This window comes from Cyprinodon variegatus, unplaced genomic scaffold (genome assembly GCF_000732505.1).
Source record: "Cyprinodon variegatus isolate N-32 unplaced genomic scaffold, C_variegatus-1.0 Scaffold508, whole genome shotgun sequence".
Taxonomy (NCBI): domain Eukaryota; kingdom Metazoa; phylum Chordata; class Actinopteri; order Cyprinodontiformes; family Cyprinodontidae; genus Cyprinodon; species Cyprinodon variegatus.
Window position 1 is genome coordinate 467,232 of NW_015150961.1, and position 19,943 is coordinate 487,174.

General features: G+C 37.2%; 1 protein-coding gene across 2 annotated transcripts in view; it reads right to left on the minus strand.

Annotated features, from left to right (window-relative positions):
• The window catches only part of LOC107094829 (signal peptide, CUB and EGF-like domain-containing protein 3), a 135,568-nt gene that overhangs the window by 8,846 nt on the left and 106,779 nt on the right, over positions 1–19,943 (minus strand). For both annotated transcript variants that reach the window (XM_015390686.1, XM_015390687.1), the window contains 6 exons: positions 17,806–17,928; positions 7,313–7,429; positions 2,627–2,749; positions 761–877; positions 577–672; positions 342–458 (listed from right to left, as the gene is read on the minus strand). In XM_015390686.1, coding sequence (XP_015246172.1) covers positions 342–458; positions 577–672; positions 761–877; positions 2,627–2,749; positions 7,313–7,429; positions 17,806–17,928 — 693 coding nt within the window. The remainder of the gene's footprint in view (positions 1–341; positions 459–576; positions 673–760; positions 878–2,626; positions 2,750–7,312; positions 7,430–17,805; positions 17,929–19,943) is intronic.

A 19,943-nucleotide genomic window follows, 5' to 3' on the forward strand; every position in this document is an offset into this window, starting at 1 on the left:
AACCGAACCGAACCGAAAACCATGACCACGAAACCGAAAACCGTGACCACGAAACCGTGAACCGAACCGAACCGTGGATTTTGTGAACCGTTCCACCCCTAACAAAAACTCATGCAATAATTGTCATTAACCTTATTGTATCATCTGATATGCTCTCTATAGCTGGAACTACCATTTTTGGCTGTTTAATGTTCATGTAAACCAAATTCTTTAATGTTGAGAAAAAAAAAAGAAAGAAGAGGAAGTAATTCTGCATGAGTGGGCTTTGTAAGGTCTGAATATACTGCACTTAGAAATAACATACTGTATGTATGAAGGCAAAAACAGGAAGGAAGACTGACCTGGTCCCAGCATTCGTCCCCTGTCTTCAGTCCTGCCGGTCAGCTTTGGGTGCAGGTGACATTTGGCATTTTTTATCTTGAAAGAAGTCTTCTGTTTCACTGGAGGCGCCAAAGTCTCTACAGACAAACACAGCCTAGTGGGTGGGAGGACACTGAAGCATGGTGGCACTACCAGTAATCCAATCCAGTTCTTGATAAAGGTTTGAATTTAAACAAAAACTGACAGATAACAAACCTACGCAGCCTTGAATGATGCTGGAATTGATCCTGGCTGGAGATTTTCCTGTGAGAATTGGGATGCCGCAGCTGACTGAATAGCTGTTATTTGCCCCTGAAAGAGTTTGCACCACAGTAAACAGCTGATAATAAGTTTCTTGTTTGCTGTTAGTTGGTTTGTGTCCTGACTCAAGATGAATTACCTGCCAGATAGTAGGCCTTGGAAGCACAGGTAAGAGAACAACTCTCCTTTTTGCCCGTCCTGCTGCAGGTTAAGGTGGCCTTCGGGGCCACAAGTCCAGGAGGACATTTCACCAGTTCTGAGGAAGAAAGATAAAAGTTTAATTCCCCAAACCGCACATTTTTATTTAGGCAAGAACCAGCAACATTTAAAGGACTTTATTGAAGTTCAACAAACAATCAGACTTTCACTAATATTTGCAATCTTGAAATTATGAAATTCCCTGTTTTATATATTTTATAGGAGCAGACATTTCTTAGTAGCTTGTGGCTTTATAAGTTATATGGGGTGTTCTTGAGGTAAAAGACTTCAAACAGTTAGACTTGAAATGAAAACATTTCACTGTATATCCAAAAAGCGCATATAGGAAAACTGACAAAGAAACGGACCAAAAAGTCTAAATATGAGAATATCACAGGTTTAGTCAAAGGAACAGCAGCTGCCTGGTGGCAGCAAGAGAAAGCCATTATCAGCTTCAAGAGCTTCAAGACGAATTAATAAAAGTATGTACTGAAGTTTTAGTTCCCAAAGTTAGACTTAGAAAAAGATAAAGGGCTCTGTGTCTGAACTTAAAGGCACCACATGCATCCCTACTTACTCACAGGCATGAGTAAAGCCAGCACCATTTTTTCCACAACTTTGAGAGTAAGACAAAAAAAAGGCTTCTGTTATATGCAGCATTGCATTGGACTCAGATAAAAACATTCATGTTGCTCCAGAACTGCTTCCTCTTGCTCTGGACACCTGCAGCATGTGGAAAAAATGATGGAGCCCATCAGGTATCAGGAGATCCTGAGATGTAATGTGACCTGAGAGGAAGCTTAAGCTTAGGTGTAAATAAAGAGCTTTAAAGAGTGAAAATAGCCCAAGCATAGCTCAAGATCGACCAAGGCTTGGCAGCACAAAACATCCTGGTAGATATAAGGGAGGCTATATTAACTACCAATTCACAAGGAATACTAGAAAAACACTCAGAGAGCGCAGACCTCTGCCAAGCAGCAAACTTTGTTTGAATTGTGACTTAGACCTAAAGACTCGAACATGATCTGGATCATCTGGATCACACCTCTGGTAAAAAAACAATAAATAAAAAATAAAAAATCTTCAAAGTCTGTTTATACGTTTTCTATTGATCTTGCTGACAAACCAACAATGTTCCCTTTTCGTGTGTCTTTGTCTTCAGTAAAATAGCTCCAGACTTTCTGAGGCCAATGCACGGGCCGTCAATAGTCACTGCTGATACCCTCTGGTTTATTGGGGAGCTGCTTGTTCCACCTATTATCCCTATCTCACAATTTTAGAGAGTCTTTAAAAAAAATCCTGCATCCAGATCATAATCTGGATATTTACTTGACATGAGGGACACCTCTGACAAACATTTAATTAAAATCAGTCCATAATGTTTTTAGTTATTTTGCAAACAGACAGATTAACAGACAGGCTGATGCCTCTGAAAGCATAACCTCCTTGGTAATAATGAATTGGAGAAACATTGGCATGAAATGTGGTCTATGAATCACATTATAACTGCAATGATCAGCAGTGCTAAATCAAAGCATACATATTTTGAAGGGGTTAAGCAATTTAGAAATGCCAGCAGTCATTAAGAATGTTCTTTTTTGTTAATTGTAAATGTAATTTTGGAGAAACCATTTGTGATGAGTCAAGCTTAGTTAATTTGCAGAAAACTGCAAGCTTGGATGATCTGTGAATAAGCTTAAGTTGCAGTGAGGTTTGGAAAATTTCAGGTGAAAGTAAACAGTAGATGCACACTGTGTAGATGAGTGTGTTGCTACACAGGCCACATGGGGGCACTGTTGTCACATACCAATGCAATCCTTCTTGTTCCAGTGAAGCTTGTATCCAGGCGGACAGGTACATTCATAGCTCCCCAGGGTGTTAATGCAGCCATATTTACAGCCTCCACGATTTATACTGCACTCATCAATATCTGTGAAAAACCATTTGGACAAAAACATCTTATGATCAAACTTGACAGATTTGACTTAATAGACACCACCGGCAAAGAGAGTTGAAGGCATAAAATGAGCAGGAAAAGAGTGATGAGAAGTGTTGCAAATAACATAGGAAGAGCAGTAGATCTTGTATAAATTGAGGCTTATTACAGTTGTAAGGATTTCTTCTAATTTTCCTACAGTTCTCCTTGATGGTTATGCATGCAGGGCAGATTAATGTGTTTGCGTGTAAACAGAAGTGAATTCTTGTTTTGATGTCACCCACATTCAATTTCATGGTCAGAAGTTTTCAGGCTCTTTGGGGAGGAAGACTTGTGGTAAGCAGTAAATTATAATCACCTTTTCAAACACATGCTGAGCTAAAACCGCAAAAAGCACCCGGGATCCAGATGGAGTCTGGCTGCAATCAGGATCTGACAGAGAATAAGCTCGCAGAGCAAAGCCGAGTTCTTGAAGCAGGCCACGGACAAGTGGCGCACACACAAGGAAAGAGACGGAGATAATAGTGGTGATTGATGATCTAGCTTGCTGATATGAAAAGCTCTTCCTTGTCTCATTGATTTATTTACTATAGGAAGATAAAAACAGCCTGATTTGCTGCCTTCCTCTCTGAAGGAGATGATGACTTCATCAACAGGCAGAGCTGCTGGAAAACATTGAGGATTTCTCTGTTCATCCTTCGCATCAAAGCACTCAATTTAAAGGACAAAGACCTTTAATGAATATCTGATGGAGAAGAGCTCAACTGACACCACCTGATTTCTTTTGTCCTCTCATGTTCTACTCTAACATTTCTCCAGACGGTCATCAGTGTTTAAACGAGTAAATAGATGAAACATGTCAGCGTAAAAATAAAAAAAATGCAAAAAGACATTTAGACACCAAAGTAAAAGGCATGGTATTATGGAATCAGAAAGGGGTCAAAATGTATGTAAATTTCTAAATCTTAGTTTAAACTTAAAAAATATAAGTTGATATTTAATGTGCAATTTTTACCTAATAATATGAGAAACTAAAAAGCAAAAATGAAATAATTAGAATTGAATCTAAATTCAGTTTAGCATTTCAATTAAACTTTTTCTTTTCTTTATTGCAGTTGTAGATGTTATATTTTCAAATTCAAATCCATTACTTTCACTTCCTTTTTACACTTTCAAATCTTTTTTTTTCACATTCAGATTTTGACCCCAATCTGACAGGAGTGGGCGGGGAAACGTGATTGACAGCTTGCAGCAGCGCTGGAGAGACGTCCCGATCCATGTTGCATTCATGGACTGTGGGAACTCAACTACTTAGTGAACACGTTCTCTGCAGTATTTATTTGCCTTTATGGCAAAAACCTGTGAAAATATTACATTAAAGACACTTACACTGGAACTGTCACTAATCATCTCCAGCATGCAGCATGCTGTGGCTAACCCATAACTAGTACCTGTTGATGAAATCGGCTACAACTGCCATGTCTGCCAGCATTCATTTCCAATGACCAACGTATCAAATAAGTGGGTTTCTGCTTATAGTGGCTCATTTTTTGGACAGTAGGCTGATAGGAAAGGGGGAACAAGAGAGGGGTAGAGACATGTGGCAAAAGACCACGGGCCGGACTCAAACCCAGGTCGGCCGCATCAAGAACCATGGCATCCTCACATGGGTCATGCGCGCCTACCACTGCAACATTTTATATATATTTTTCTGTTCCAACTTTTATTTTTATTTTTTGTTTCAAATAATATTTATAAGTTTAAAAACATTTGACCCCTTTCTGACTCCATATGGGAGCTTCTGGTTAAGTAGCTGAAGTTCATCAGGATGTCATCCTATTCAGACTTCAATAAAATGTCCTGTTTTTTTTTTTATATAAACCTCAAGAACACAAATTTAAGGATGAAACATTCTCAGCAATATCTACATCCATTAGTTATTAGCAAGGCCTTACAGAACTATTTATTTCAGTAAACTTTTTAAATAACTTTGCAGTATAACAACGAAATGAGACATTTCATGATTTAAAATGCTACATTGATAACCCTAAAGAAGATATTAAGGGCAACTAGTTCATGAAACCCACCTGTGTGTAGTTTCATATTGGTGTAAGTATGGCTGTTCTGTAAATAATGATTTAGGAAAATATTAGAGAACGATTACCATAAAAAGTACAATGGAAGCCACTCAACAGGTCAGGAAAGCAGGGTTAAATCAGGACACGAGTGAAATATTTTATACCTTTCATCAGGAACTGCTCAATCCATCATTTAAAAACAAATGCTGCAACTTTGAACAAAAGAATTCATGGCCATCAACCAATACTGACAGGCAGGGGCAGGGAGAGTGTTAATTAGAGAAACAGTGGACGGGTTTTAATCATAACCCTGAAAGGAGTTGCAGGAGACACTGATATGGGGAAGAAGTTGTTCAAATCTGATTAAAGCAAAATGTAACCTCCTTTTGGCCTGAATTCAAAGCAGACTTGTGATAGAAAACTAACACTCTTCCTAAAGACAAGATTTCCAAGCTAAAAGCTGGTGGTGGCAGTATCATCCTGGGTGAATGTTTTTCTTTAGCAGAAAAAAAGAAGCGATAAATAAAGAAAGCAATACTGGAAGGAATCCAGTTAGTGATTATAAAATATTATAGATTATGACAACATTAAATATACCAGTTCAGCTAAAACAGGATGATATAGATTAAAGCAGAATTATATTTAAAATGGAAAAGTCAAAGTTGAGTCTTATATCCAAGTGAGAATCTGTGGCAAAGCTTATGAATGCTTTTTAACAGAGTCAATCAATACAATGTGTCTAAGCTTGAACTGCTGTGAAAAGAGAAACTTGACAAACTTAAAAAAATGCTAGATAGGGGATTGCTGACACATTGGGATTTTGTTAATGGTGCCTCTATTGTTAAACACATATTGCAGCTCCTCTCGGCGGCTATATTTCAGCTCATAAATTGCAAAGGGAACAACATAACCTTAGCTTTGGCGAGGAACGAGGAAAGTACAACAGGGAGTGCCATAAATCTCTGGGGTTATCTAACAGTTCGGACAGCAGCACTGAAAAGTTGGGGGAAATCATTCATCAACCACTCGCTCAAGAATGGGATGGAGAGTCATTTACGGCAGACCATCTTCACTCCTCTCAGCCCTGATTGCCGTCCATCAGGTGAGAAAAAGCCTCACAAATCCAATTCAGGGGCATTTATTCCCAGAGTTGACAGCTAATACAGCTTACGGTCTGTGGAACGGATCTCATGAACCTAATAAACCTGAAAAACTGAATACACCATTGTGTGTGAATACAAAGAAAACCTCTTCTTATTACAAGGCAATCCAACTGCAGCTGAAGAGGCACTTCAAACAATGTGAAAACTATTAAAAAAACTGACCTTTACTATTAGATTTCCTACTATTTTGAAATATTTTCATCACTGCTTGAACCCAAGTTTTCTGTGGTCCTCTAAAACTCTGAAAAAATCTAATACCAATTTGTTCAACTGTCCAAAATTATTAAAAACGATTTACCGTATGTTTAACAAAGCTGGTGTATAAATTGTATGTGATTCCTTGACAAGCAGGGAACTTTAGCAGTAGTAATATATAAAATATGATGTTTCAGCTCATTTCAATGTCAGCCTTCTTTATAAAACCTTAAAGTGCTCTGTCATGGCTCTGCCTCATTGGCATGCAGACTTTAAGGCAAAAAGGGAGACCATGATGCCATTTATTCTGTCGAATTTCTCTCATCCTGTTCACCTGTCCAGATTTTCAAAGGTAAGAGTTAAACTTGCTCCACCTTATGTGAGAATTTCTGCAACACACAAAAGGCTTCAAGATATAAATTGAAGTGTGTGAATGAGGCTCTACCATTAATTAGAAAATAGACTGTTCTTCAGGTGAAGTGTTGAAATCTTTTCAAATGCAGCCAGGGCGATGATGTGACATGATGCACATAACAGCGCTACAGATGAATCATGTTTTGCAATATTCATGCTTTTGCCTTCTGGTTTGAAAGGTTGTCGGTTGCAGCATCGCAGCTCTGCAGCTGATTCTCTCTTTGTCCACACCTGCTGGCTATCCTTTAAGCAGACTCTTTTATTTTCTCTGTTTCAGATCATTTGTAGCCCTTCCAGCCAAGCTTATTTATGTTTAAAGAACCCTTCTTTTCAAGACACTTTTTCTGTTACTGCTACTCTCAGCCTCTCGACCCTTTTAGATTCTGTTTTTTCTTCCAGTACCCAGCAGATTAGCAGCTGTTCTGCCAACCTTTATTCTGTCTCCAATCTTGCCATAAGCGCTATAGTAAGTGAATGATTGCTCTCTGATCAGCCCCAGTCTCTCCTCTTTATGGAGACTTTGGTTCTAAATTCAGGATTGCTCCTCCAACCCCTAACCATGGACATCTACATGCAGCATCATGTTTGTGAGGTTAAATCTAAATATATACCTTTTGTGAAAATTTTTTTTTCCCGAAACATTTATGAAGTAAACAGAAAAAAAATAAAAGACAGGAGGTTTTCACTCCCAGAAAGTCTTGGCTCACCTCCACAGTGTGCTAGGCCATAGAGAACGTAGCCTTTATTGCAAATACACTGAAAGCTGCCAGCGGAGTTGACACAGAAGTGGTCACAGGCCCGGTCAAAAGAACATTCATCTATATCTGCAAAAACAGAAAGACATAGCAATAAAAGATTATTAAAAGACAATTAAATCTCATTTTACGGTATATTATGAGAATCAGCTTTATACAGCATATTTCATTCAAACAAGGAATTTGACTTCAATTGAAGGCATGGCAAGTTTGTTTGTACAGAGCAATTCAGTACAAGGACATTCAGGGTTCTTTACATGAATTAAACTATAAAATAGAAAAATAAAAACAGAATAAAAGCAAATAAAAAAAGAACATAAAAACAGTTAGTAGAGCAGATAAAACAGTTCAACCACAACCATAGACTAATAATACCTCAATTAAATGTTAACTTCAACAGTCAAAGGCAGCTCTAAACAAATTGGTTTTTAATTTTGACTTAAAAGAACTCAGGCTTTCAGCACCTTTACAGTCTTCTCTGAGTTTGTTCCACTGGAGCATAGAAACTAAATGCTGCTTCCCCATGTTTGGTTCTAAATCTGAGTGTACAGAGTAGGCTTTGACTAGAAGACCTGAGTGTTCTGAGAGGTTGATACACTGACAGCAAATCTATTATGTATTGAGGTGCTGATCTTTTTAGCGATTTCTAAACGAACAGAAGGATTTTAAAGTCTATTCTCTGAGTTACAGGGAGCCAGCGTGAAGACCGGGCCGATGGGTTCTACTTTCTTAGTTCTAGTGACAACATGAGCAGCAGCGATTTGTATCAGCTGCAGCTGTCTGATTTTTTAGGCAAACCTATGAAGACACTGCTGCAGTAATCAATTCTGCTAAGGATAAATGCATGTATGAGTTTTTCTATATCCTGTTTGGACATTAGTTACTTCATTTCATATTTATATAGACATTTTCTACAGAAATATGTATAAAGGACAAAAAAAAAAAAAAAAAAAACACTAGTTAGTTGTACATTTTCTGATGGCTCTTGTGTGGGAGAAGATTCCAAGTCCCAACATTCTGCTAACAGTAAATCAGGGTGTTGTTCTCTTCAAAGGTTTGCACATATAAAAACATATTGCAAACTGGGTACTTGTCAAAAGCTGATCAGCAAACCAGGTTCATGAATGGCACAATCTGTGCAAACTTTTGCTGATGATCTTAACATAAACATACAAATGTATGGATGGAAGATGTGCAAATGGCAGTCTTGATCAAATCCTTACCACTCAAAAAGCCATTAGCAGGTGAAGATTTTTTGTTTTAATCGACATGTCTGACGGTCAGCTGCACTCGCAGGCAAAAATGGCTGCAATCATTGTGGCCAAAAGAAGGCATTGCTACAAGGAAGAATTATTATATTATCCAGTGGAAATCATCAAAAATTAGAAAAATAAAGAACATTCCCTATGATTCCAGGTTTTTGACTGATATATGGCTTAGAACTTCATCTTTCTTTTATAGCCACTTCCAGACTGCCAGTAGGACACAAAACCCCCTCAATTAAATTATTAGGAACTGACTCTGGTTTGCATCTCTTAACCATTGCAGCCATTTTTAAGAAACGATGATGGGAAGCTGGTTGTTTTTTCCTCGATGCCTGTTATGAGATAACCAGGCTGTTTTGTTTATATTATGTTATTCTGACTATATCCACAGTAGAAGTCAAAAGAATATTTCTTCCTGAAGCTGAACAGGTTTCTCTATTTTCCCATGTTAGGTATGCTTAAATACAAGTGATCAATCTATTAGACTAAGATCACATATGATTTAAATGGTTTATACCATAACATGCAGTAAAGAATGACATTCTTTTGGGGTTTCAGAGCTAGAAATGTACACTATAGCAGCATCTTCCTTTGAGTATGCTTTCAGAGGAATACATGCTACTACACTTTTTTGATTACATTCTCTTTCTGTTAGTATCAGTCTTACAGAGCTCAGACAGCACATGCTGGGAAGAAATAAAGGTTTCCTGCAACTTTCTGTGATGTATAATTATTTTTTCTTTTATTACAAAAGACTCAGGATTTTTCAACTATATTATGCTTTTATCTGAACCACCTCTAGGTTTTTAGATTGCTCCATGTTCCATCAACCAGATCACAAAAGTATTAACCAGCAATCGCAGTATCTATATCTGATAGCTTTCCCATATTTTGTAGGATTATGACCACAAACTTCACTGCACACAAACAAAAAAAGAATGGACAATCCCAATAATTGTCAAGGCTGATAGAGACATGCTCTAAAGGAGTCAGCAGCTGTAATAACACAATCATACTTAGAAACCATATTGATTTGCTCTCAATGAAATGATTACCAAACTGTTGTAAATAGTAATTTAAATAATTCAGTAGACTTCTCTTTTTACTGCAGCACATAGGTGTGGTGTAGTTGGGTGAATTCTGTCTGGAATTCTAATGCTGCTTCACATTGGTTTTAGAAAAGTGTCTGTTTTTGGCAAATTAAGGGTGTACTTTAATCTAAACCCCAATGGAAAATAATCATAATGACTGAGTTTATCCTTAAAAGGTTTCTTCTTGCAACATGGACGCCACAAGTGAATCTGTAACTTATTATTACAGAGTTTAGTTTTTTCCAAAGTGAGGAGTGTAATTCCTAAAACTCATATTTACAGGGCTGCAAAAAAACTCACCAATTAAAGCTTTCTTCTTATTCTTACCATTTTAAAGGCCTGGTTTGAACGGAAATAAATTCATTTGACTTGAGTAACAAAAATATTTCCCTTGTCTAGACAACTTAAGGTCCAATAACCATTTTCTTCAGTCTTTTTAGCAAATAAATGCTGAAAAGAGCCTCACATGCAGGTCAGAAAAACTGACAGAAGAGAAACAAAGCGACGGGTTAACACTAAGAAAAAAAAAGTTACATTTTTACTCCTTCATAATTTAAGGTGATAGCGAATGCATGTCTTAACATCTCATTAGATAACCAAACAACAACGACTGAATAAAATAAGAGTCATGTGGTTGTAAAAGATTTTTTTCCCCCTTAATTTTCACAAGGGCTTGGAATAGCATTTGTGGCAAACCGTTTAGAGAAGCTGATGGTCTACATGAACCAAAGCAGTTTTGCATCAAACAAGGATATCTCAAGACAATATCCCAACTGTCTGATTGTGTGATAAATTTGGCTACTTTTGTCAATCAGTTTTAATGGAAATTTAATGGAGGATGTTATTTTTCCGGGTTGATCATTAAAACAAGTGTCCTCCTAATTGTCAATAATTCTGGTGTTTACTTAAAGCTGTCCTACATGCTTGTGCCCATTTTCACTTACTGGTGGTGAGGCTGACATAGTGAAAAAAATTGACGATCTTGTTTTGGAAAGTTAGCTTGTATGAGCGATGTAAACAGCAACTTTTAATCAGAGCATGCATGGGCAGAAATGGGATTGTGCATGCTTTTAATAGGTGTTCCCTCTCATGCTGCGTTCACACCAACAGCAGCAGAGGCAGCAGGAGCAGCTAGTCTACAAGCAAAGTCACTGGTTGATGCGCAACAAGGTGCAGTAAAATGTTTATTATCCTGGTGCCTGCAGTTTGGATTACGTACATGGAAACCACTTAACAGCCGCCGCGGCCAACTGCGAGGAGGCAACCGGGCCATAGGCTGCTGTTGAATGGGATTCCTAGTGACAGTGCACCGCCGGTATGTGGGGGTCTGAGCGGCTCCGACAGAAATAATATTTGAAGGCACGATGGTAATCTGGATGAACTGACTGCACAGATGAAGTTTTCAGGTGTATATGTTTTTAATATATTACTTTATTCCCACTGATCACAGCAAATATAGCTGCCAGGCAAAGAAAGGATATGGTAGCTCCGACCAACGCGCATCAGACCCACTTTTCCACCGCGCAGCTGAAGCAGCTCTGCTGCTCCTGCTGCCTTTGGTGTGAACGCAGCATCAGAAGCAGGTACAGGTTTGTGCATGTGCATTTCTTTTTAAAAGTGGAGAGGGCGGTTCTATTTTAAAAATTCGCAAAAATCCTCCACTATACCTTTAATTCTAACATTCACTATTTGATTTTGTACTTAGCATTAAATACTTATATTTCTTTACCAACCAGTTTATCTTGCAAGATTTGAAATTACCATTTTCCCCAAAGCAGATGTGTTTTACTTTCTTTATATCTCTTCCTTTTTGACTAATAACATCCCAGTCAAATTGAGGCAAAGGTCCAACCAAAATAAACCATGGCTTTACCATGGTCAGAACTAAGTAAGCATAGCTGCAGAGAATCACAAGCAGTGTGAAAAGATTCACACATTTTAATGAGGCGTAGTTTCAACACCCTCATACGATCCGATTTTCGAGCAGATTAAATGGTAAAACTGAATCGGGGAACAAAAAATTGGTGGTTCTTGCTTTTATTGGCATCTAAAGTCCAAAGTTGTAGCCAGCGGAAATCAGTTACTAGAATAATAGCTGTCGGCAAAAAAAAGGTAATAACACGTTTTTAATACCAAGTTTTTCAAATTTAAAATAAATGGTCTTCTCTTCACTGTATCTATCACTAAGTTTTACATTCAAATTGACACTTTGGTTTTTAAGTTAAAGAATACATACAATTCTGTATAGTTTTCTCATTTGGAAAGTTTACCATTGAACCAATAAGACAACACCAGTGTATTTGGAAGATTTAGGCAGTAAAATTTTTAGAACATCTCAACTGCAATAAGATATAGTGCAATTAGGGTTGTCACAATACTAAACTTTTCAACTCGATACCGATACAAAGGAAAATATTCGATACTCGATACCATTTTCGATACCACAAGGATAAAAACTCCAAATTTCAACATAAATATTATGATTAATAATTAAAATACAATAAATAAATAAATACAATAAACAATAAGAACAACATTTTGAGGTTGTTTGCTGTGCACAGTATTAAGCAAGCTTGATAAAAAACTTACAAAATTAAAATTACGTTTTCCTTACTTGGCTATGCTTTGCACACATAACAATGACACTAGCCAAACCGGTTAAGAAACAAAAATAATTCTCAGCAGCTGCACCTGTTACAAAAAAAGTCTGAAACTGAAAAGTGCACAGAATTATTCAATCACACAGTGTTCTGAAAGTGCATTTTCCTCTATTCTGCACTTTAGTGACTGTTTAGGTGCCTGTTACGACCCGTAACAGTGCCACTGGTGGTAGCACCGTATCGGTACTTTTGAAAATGAGTATTGTATCCGGATACAAAGTTTCAGTATCTATACTTTTCTTTAATATCGAAATTTTTTGACAACCCTAAGTGCAATAAACCATGATATTAATTTTGGACATTGATAACTAATGTCCCTACTGATATTTAACATAACAATTTAGTTAGGAGGATTAATGTTTGCCTGCTGTTTGGACACTCAAGATACTGCAAACTTCGACCCAGCACAAGTCATTATCACAAGACACACAAGCCTGCTTCTTCTTCACTGGGCACTGCTCTCTGGTCACCATCATGGTCCAATGACCAGAAGCTGCAAACTGACCAAAGGCTAAGTGAACCTGATGGCTGTGAAACCAACTGTTTGCAACATTTCTCTCTGATTTTCAGGAATTTCAGATGTCTATGAAGTGCCTCAGAACAAACTTCCCTCCTGTGAACCTGCAATGCTAAGGTGCTAATATTGGATACTGAGAAACCCAAGCCTTCAAAATTGAGATCAACAGATATTTGCAGATCTGGCGCACAAGTCAAAGCGTGTTTCTAGCTAAACTATTAGTTTCTTTTATGATTTTTGACCATTTCATGTGTTTACTGTTGGGTAAAGACACTAACAGGTAGAACCAAATGGTACGCCATGCTGATACGCTCAAAGCTGTTATTTTGTAAAGCTAAAACAAGCTTTATTTCACTAAGTTTAAACAGAAATATAACTTTAACATCCATGAGTTTTGTCATATGCTCATTCCATTTCGATTACCAAATTATGACTAAAAGTCCTCATGTTTTGTTAGCTACTAGCTCAATCAAAGAACATTAATAATCAATCAACTAAAGGTTGTTGATTTCTGATTAAACAAATCATTTAATAAAACATTAATTTCCCAGTAGTGCTTTGTTTGCCTCTTGGAATTGCATTGTGAATTGGTTTGAGCATATTTCAATTAATGTAAATTGGCTGGGTGCTGGTCAGACCACATTCCAAATTCTTCAAGATAAACTTTGGTTCTCAAGCATAAAATCCCTGCTGAACGGTGGTAGCATTGCGTCATTTTATCAAATATGGTTTCAACAATGTTATTCCTTCTTCATTGTGTACATAGTAGGTTAGCTTAATCGAGTCAAGAGTTTTAACTGTAATATGTTTGACTTGGACCTGAATGATTTTTGTTAATAAACTCGTATTTTGAATGGAAGTTGTTGTGAATTTATTCTGTACTTGCAGAGTTATCATTTGTTGCTCTAACACACAACCAGTAGGCTGCATGTTCACAAACACTACATGACTATCTGAATATCATTTAAATAAATAACATATTTATCACACCTAATCTGGTGGGCAATAAATATATTTGTCTTGCATACCAACTTTAGCTTAAAATAGTGGCCATTTTTTTCATCCTTTACGGTAAAGTCAGCTTCTAACATTTGGTATCATAATTTGTAAGCAGCTAAAATGAAACTCCTATCTTTGAAGGCTGGGCTTAATTAAAGAGATAACAAAAAGATGCAAAAAGGTTTATTTAATAAGAATGTCCCTTTAAAGCCTCATTTATAGGTTTTCCAAGTATATCCAAAGTGAAGAAAATCCTGAACAGACCCAGAACTTTACAATATCTGCCAAAGAACACCTAGAGACGAGAGATGTAGGGGTAAGGGTTTCCATTTTAGCTCTACAAATGGATGGATGGAAGATTTTTATAGGATTCTTTTTCTTTTATTAAAACAAAGGCAAAGCCACAGGGCTGACCTCTCACATGTTTTCTATTTCTTTGTTTCTTCAAAGGATGAGATAAAAGGTTTCACTGGACAGTTTTTAATTTTCCAGAAAACCCCAGGGTTTTAGAATATGTTTAAAAGAAAGAAAGCCTGAAGTCTGAATGCGTTAATGGACCTTACAGGACATGGCAACTGCTCTAATGCTCTCTGAAACCCACCGTTTCAAATGACTTACAACATGTGGTGATGGTTTGTGACTGCACAGAACATGCCTTTCTGGGATTCTGAGCTGCCTCTGTGACAAATGCAGCAGCCACCAACAGAAATGAGCCAAGCAGCCAAGCAAGAAAGGTAAAATAAAATTAAATGTCTGAATTCCCTGAAATATAGGAAAAGTTTGCATTACTTTTTAAAACCACATGAGGAAATGGGTAAAGTGGAATTGGTTTGTCAAATATGATTTAGAGGCAGGTTACCCTGTTGTTGAAAAGCAATATGCAATGTGAGGTGTCAATGTGTTTTGGACAGAACAACTAAATGCGTTTAAGAGTTCGGTTTTGCTCTGTCCTTCATAACTAACATAATGTCTCTATTGGCATCACATATTTAAATTACAGTAATTACAGCTTTTAAAATAAATTTATATTTGAAAAGAAAATACTGCAGCCTTGATTTTTTTTCACATTTACTGTTTACTTGTGATATGGATGGAAAATGGTGTATAATTTTCAGAAAGGTTTTTGTGGAAAAAAAAAAACAACTTAAAAAGTGTGTCTTTGTATTCATGTCCCTGAGTCAACAATTAATCCACCAACCTTTCACTGAAATTAGAGCAGCTTTTACCTTGTAGAAACTATGATACATTCAAACTTGCCACATTTGGTCCATTTTAAACAGATACAGAATTTGTGTCCCCTTTGGTCTTGACCCATTGTGCTGATGTGAATACTGTACACTCAAGCTGACCGTGGTCCAGACAAAACTACATGACCGAGATATTGTGCTGTTCACTACTGGCCTGAATGCAAATTCATTGGATCTCCTTCACCTTGCATGATGCATTCTCAGATGCATCATGATGGTTTTCAGGTATGTATCTATGTCCAGTGATGGAGGGGCCCTCTTGGTCAGTGACAAGCATTTGGGCAAGGTGGGCACCAGCATAGAATGAAAATACAATCTTTGGACAGTTTAATTTTATTTTGCAATATAAAATTTCGGTGGGTTCACAGAAAAAAGAAGGAAACACACCCTCACAATATATGGATGCTTTTGCAAGGCCATGACCTCTAGTTACTAATTTGAAAAAGCATAGTTTTTTCAAGCATCAGAATAGTTTTAGAGTAAAAAACTAGAAATATGAGAAATTTTCAGTTACAGTGCTTCTCAAAATTTCCCAACCTTAAAAACCTCTGCTGTTTACATTTAATGATATTCTTTTTCAATCTGTCAGTCATTCATAAAGTCAATCAGTCAATCATAAATATGTAATATCCCGATACCATGAAATCCTGTGGTATCTGCAATAATCAGGACAGAACCAACAGGAATAAAATGTAATCTTTACCGAGATGCCTGCCCTCTTTTTCCTTTTTTTCTCTATCTTTCTGAGAAGAGAGCAATGATAGGAATAAAAAAAGATAGTAAGAGGCTGCCAGGTGACTCAGTGCATAAAGCTAACAGCACCACACTCAACACAAGGTGAACTTTATCACAACCTCTGTCTCCAGACAAAACACGCAGCATCAAACAAGAACAACTGTGTACCAACACTGACCCTCTGCACTCAAACAGCACATGGCTGACTCCTTTGTGACACAATGCCTAACACAAGCTGTGATTTACATTCCTTCTAAGAAAGGGCCACATTTTCTCACTTATCTGTGTTATTGTGGCTAAACAAACTTTACATTGCTTGGCACCAAATAATGACAGAAAGGCATTCAACCAAAATGTGACGCAGTTTTTTTTTCCACTGACCACATGAGATGTTAGAGTAGTGTGTGGAGAGTGGTGTGATTGAGAGCACCAGCTGTAATACCACTGCATGACACTGATGCAAACCATGCTGCGTACTGATTGACCACATCAATGAGGACAAAAGAAACAGATTTAATGTAATCTGTTTTTCCACATGGAGAGAAGCTGAGATCAGCTCCATGTTTCAAGTCTTGCAGGTTTTTTTTTGGTTTTTTCCAGCTCTAACATTTCTAGTGACTGAATACATCCAAGACTCCACGGAGCCATAGTGTAGCAAACTTTTGTGCAGCCATGAAAAACACATATTTCCCGCAAGTTAACTAATCTTCTGTTTAGAAATGATCACAATTAAAAGTAAGAAAAATAGCCAGATAGCCAGGTAAAAAATATAATGATGGTAGACCGAGCAAAGATCCTGTGGTTTGCCAACAAACCGGACATTGTGGTGGTTGACATAGCAATACCAAATGACTGCAACATCAGAAAAAAGAACATGAAAAACTAGAGAAATGCCAGGGTCTCAGAGAAGAGCTGGAGAAAACCTGGAAGGTCAAGGCATCAGAGGTGCCCGTGGTCATTGGGGCACTCAAGGCAGTGAGCCCCCAAACTTGAGAAGAGGCTACAGCAGATCCTTGGAAACACATCAGACATCTCTGGCCAGAAGAGTGCAGTTGTAGGAACAGCAAACATACAGCGCAGAACCCTCAAGCTACCAGGCCCAAGTCAAGCTTGGAGGAAAAAAAGGGAGACCACCTGCAGTGGGTGAGGATGTTTTTTTTTTTTTTTTAATGCTATTTGATTGACCTGAATCAATTAATAGGTCATAACCAAAAGTTGCTAAAGGCTAGGCAAAGAGCTGTTGCAAAAGCAGAACATGTTTAGTCTGTCTTCATGAAATATATAAGGTATGTATAACAAAAATCCAAACAACAAGTGTTGATAGCTCTCTAAGAACAATCAATGCAGTCCTTATCCGGGATAGTAAGCTTCCATTCTGACATTAACAAGCTAGTCCCCTCAGGGCAACCGTATTTAAAGATGGCAATGGCATATCTCGACGTCCTTTCGTGTGCACCGACAACGTTATTTGTCATTTTAGCACGACGTCGCAGCTTGCTCAGCTTAGCCATATTGAAGAATGGACACAAGCAGTGGAATGCTAGCTATTCTACAGATATATATCTTCCTTTGCAGGGTATCATAGAGGTATGTACAAGTGAAATGTACTTAGGGTCAAACATGAGTCTTTGGTGAACGCTATTTGAACCAATAAGAAAATTCAACTACAACAACCCCTTGTTATTTTAGGACAATATTGAGTCAGTTGGAGAATAATAGGAGCAGAAAATCTTACATATAGATGTAATGCAATGTACACTAACATTAAAATAACACCTATAGATCCAGTTTCCACAGTTTTAATAAAAAGGTGGATTGTGGGGTGAGTTACACTTTAAATTCAATTAACAGATCTAATCTTGTTTTTGAAATTTCACTCAAGTTTACCAGAACATGAAGAGAAGAGGAATGGAGTGAAACAAGCTACACACCTTGACAAGTTCTTTCGTTGGTAAGCAGCTTGTAGCCTTTCTTGCAGCTGCACTCGAAGCTGCCCACAGTGTTTCGGCATACATGATCACAACCTCCATTGTTCAGACGGCACTCATCAATGTCTGCAAGGAGAAAACCCCAATGAGGAGTGGGTCATCTAAATCACTCATCACAACAGTAAGGGAGAGATAAATGTGCAAAGGAAAACCGAACTATTCCCTCTTTTAGTAGAAAACTAGTTGTTTCATTTGTTTTTGTTATTTTTAACAATGTTCATTTGAGCACTGTGTTTTAGAAGTAAAAATCTGGCAAAGTTTGATGGCAACTTGGTGACAAAGAGGAATTCAAAAGTGGTATCCAGGGTGTTGGAGATACAACTTAAGGAAAAGTGAATTATTGTCTCTATGTGTTGCTCAGTTTTCCAGAAAATGCTGAATTATAATAGGATTTTATTACTGGTCTCAAAAGAAAAAAGAAATAAACTGTTTGCATGTGACTTAAATGAATTACAAGTCTCACATAAAAAGCCCCCTAGCAGTAAATTTAAAATAAGTACTGTCCATCTCCTTTAGATTTTAACATTCTTTATGACAGCAAGTTCTAAAGCAGCTCAGATTAATCATGTATCATTGTTGAAAATAACCCTTGTTTTTCTCAAGGGATCCTTCATCATCTGGATAAAATTAAGTTCATAAGAAATTGCAATAATGTATCAGTCTCCTGCTTGCCCTATTCATCTCTGCCTGTTTAGAAGTGCATTGTCTCAAGCAAGTTCTCTTTCTATTTCTGCCAATGCCACCTGGCTTGTTTTCTCCATCTTGTTTTTTTAACAACAACCAACTAATACAAGTCAAAGTGGATTTATCACAGTTTGCCTAATCATACAGGTAAAAAATACAAAAAACAAAAAACAGTCAAATGTTTATACTGTTCCTCTTTGAAAATATCAAAAATTAAATGACAATAAAATTCTTTACATTCAAATGTCAGATATTTCCCTTTTAAAAAAAATAAATTTTAGTCTTCTTTTCTATACAGTCCTTTTGATCAATGCAAGGGCTATATTATTAATAATCCCAATATGCTTGTTTTTGTCTGTCAAGTGGTGGTCCCAAAAGATTAACATTAACTTGAGGTTTCTGAAAAAGAAAAAAAAAGGAGAATGAATTCAAAGTATAATTTCCTCCTGTAGACATTAAGAATAGAATAGAAAGAATAGAAAGAATGCCAATAAAAGCACTCTCACTCTAGGACTGAAGTAGACATAGTGTTTGAGTTTGTGGTTATATTTTTGTATCAAATCTCAAGATATTGATCAGGCCTTCTTAAAGACAAATGCTTTAGGCAAAATCTCTTGTTTTGTTCTGGGGAGTCGCTGAATTGCTAGATTCAAGGAAATGGGGGCAGACCCGAGTACTGGATCAACTTAGAATGACCAGATTAAAAAAAGGGAACAACAAAAAAACAAAACAAAAAACAAATGTGGGAAAACTAGGATGCTTATGAGGGACAACATGGGACCAATGCATCTTTTCCAACTTACTTTTACCATGTTTTTCTTTACGTTCCGTTCCCATTGTATCTAATTAAAAAATAACTTTGACAAACTTTACAAAAAAAACAATCCTTTGACTCCTCAGTAAAAATAGAGATTCACCGTCTTTGTTGTGGCTCAGTTTTTTTTGTTTTTCTTTAAACATAATTTTAATTGCATTTCATCTTAAAATCCTTTGCCTGATCTGTTTTAGGAGGATGGTGCACAGGCTGGTCATGAAGTGGGGCACTGGTTGAGCTCTGGGACAATCACTGCATCCTTGCTTATTTTTCAATTAGGAAAAAGCCTGTGTGAAGTTGTTCTTATTTTGTTTCACATTTGACACAGATGAATGGGGGACATTGTATCAATTTGTTGGACAGTGGGACAGAAGTGAAAAGTCTGGCACTGTTCTAAGCAAATTGTCAAATCTGGTTACTCTAGATCAACTAATCAGAAGTGGATTTCGGGAAACATGAGCATTTTAAGCCAATAAGTAACGCCCATTTGTTTATCCCCTTATCCATATATGGTCATCTGGGGCTTGTCTTTTGTGGTTAGTGGGTTTAAGATTCTGGACTGAGCCCAAGTCTGTAGCAAGGA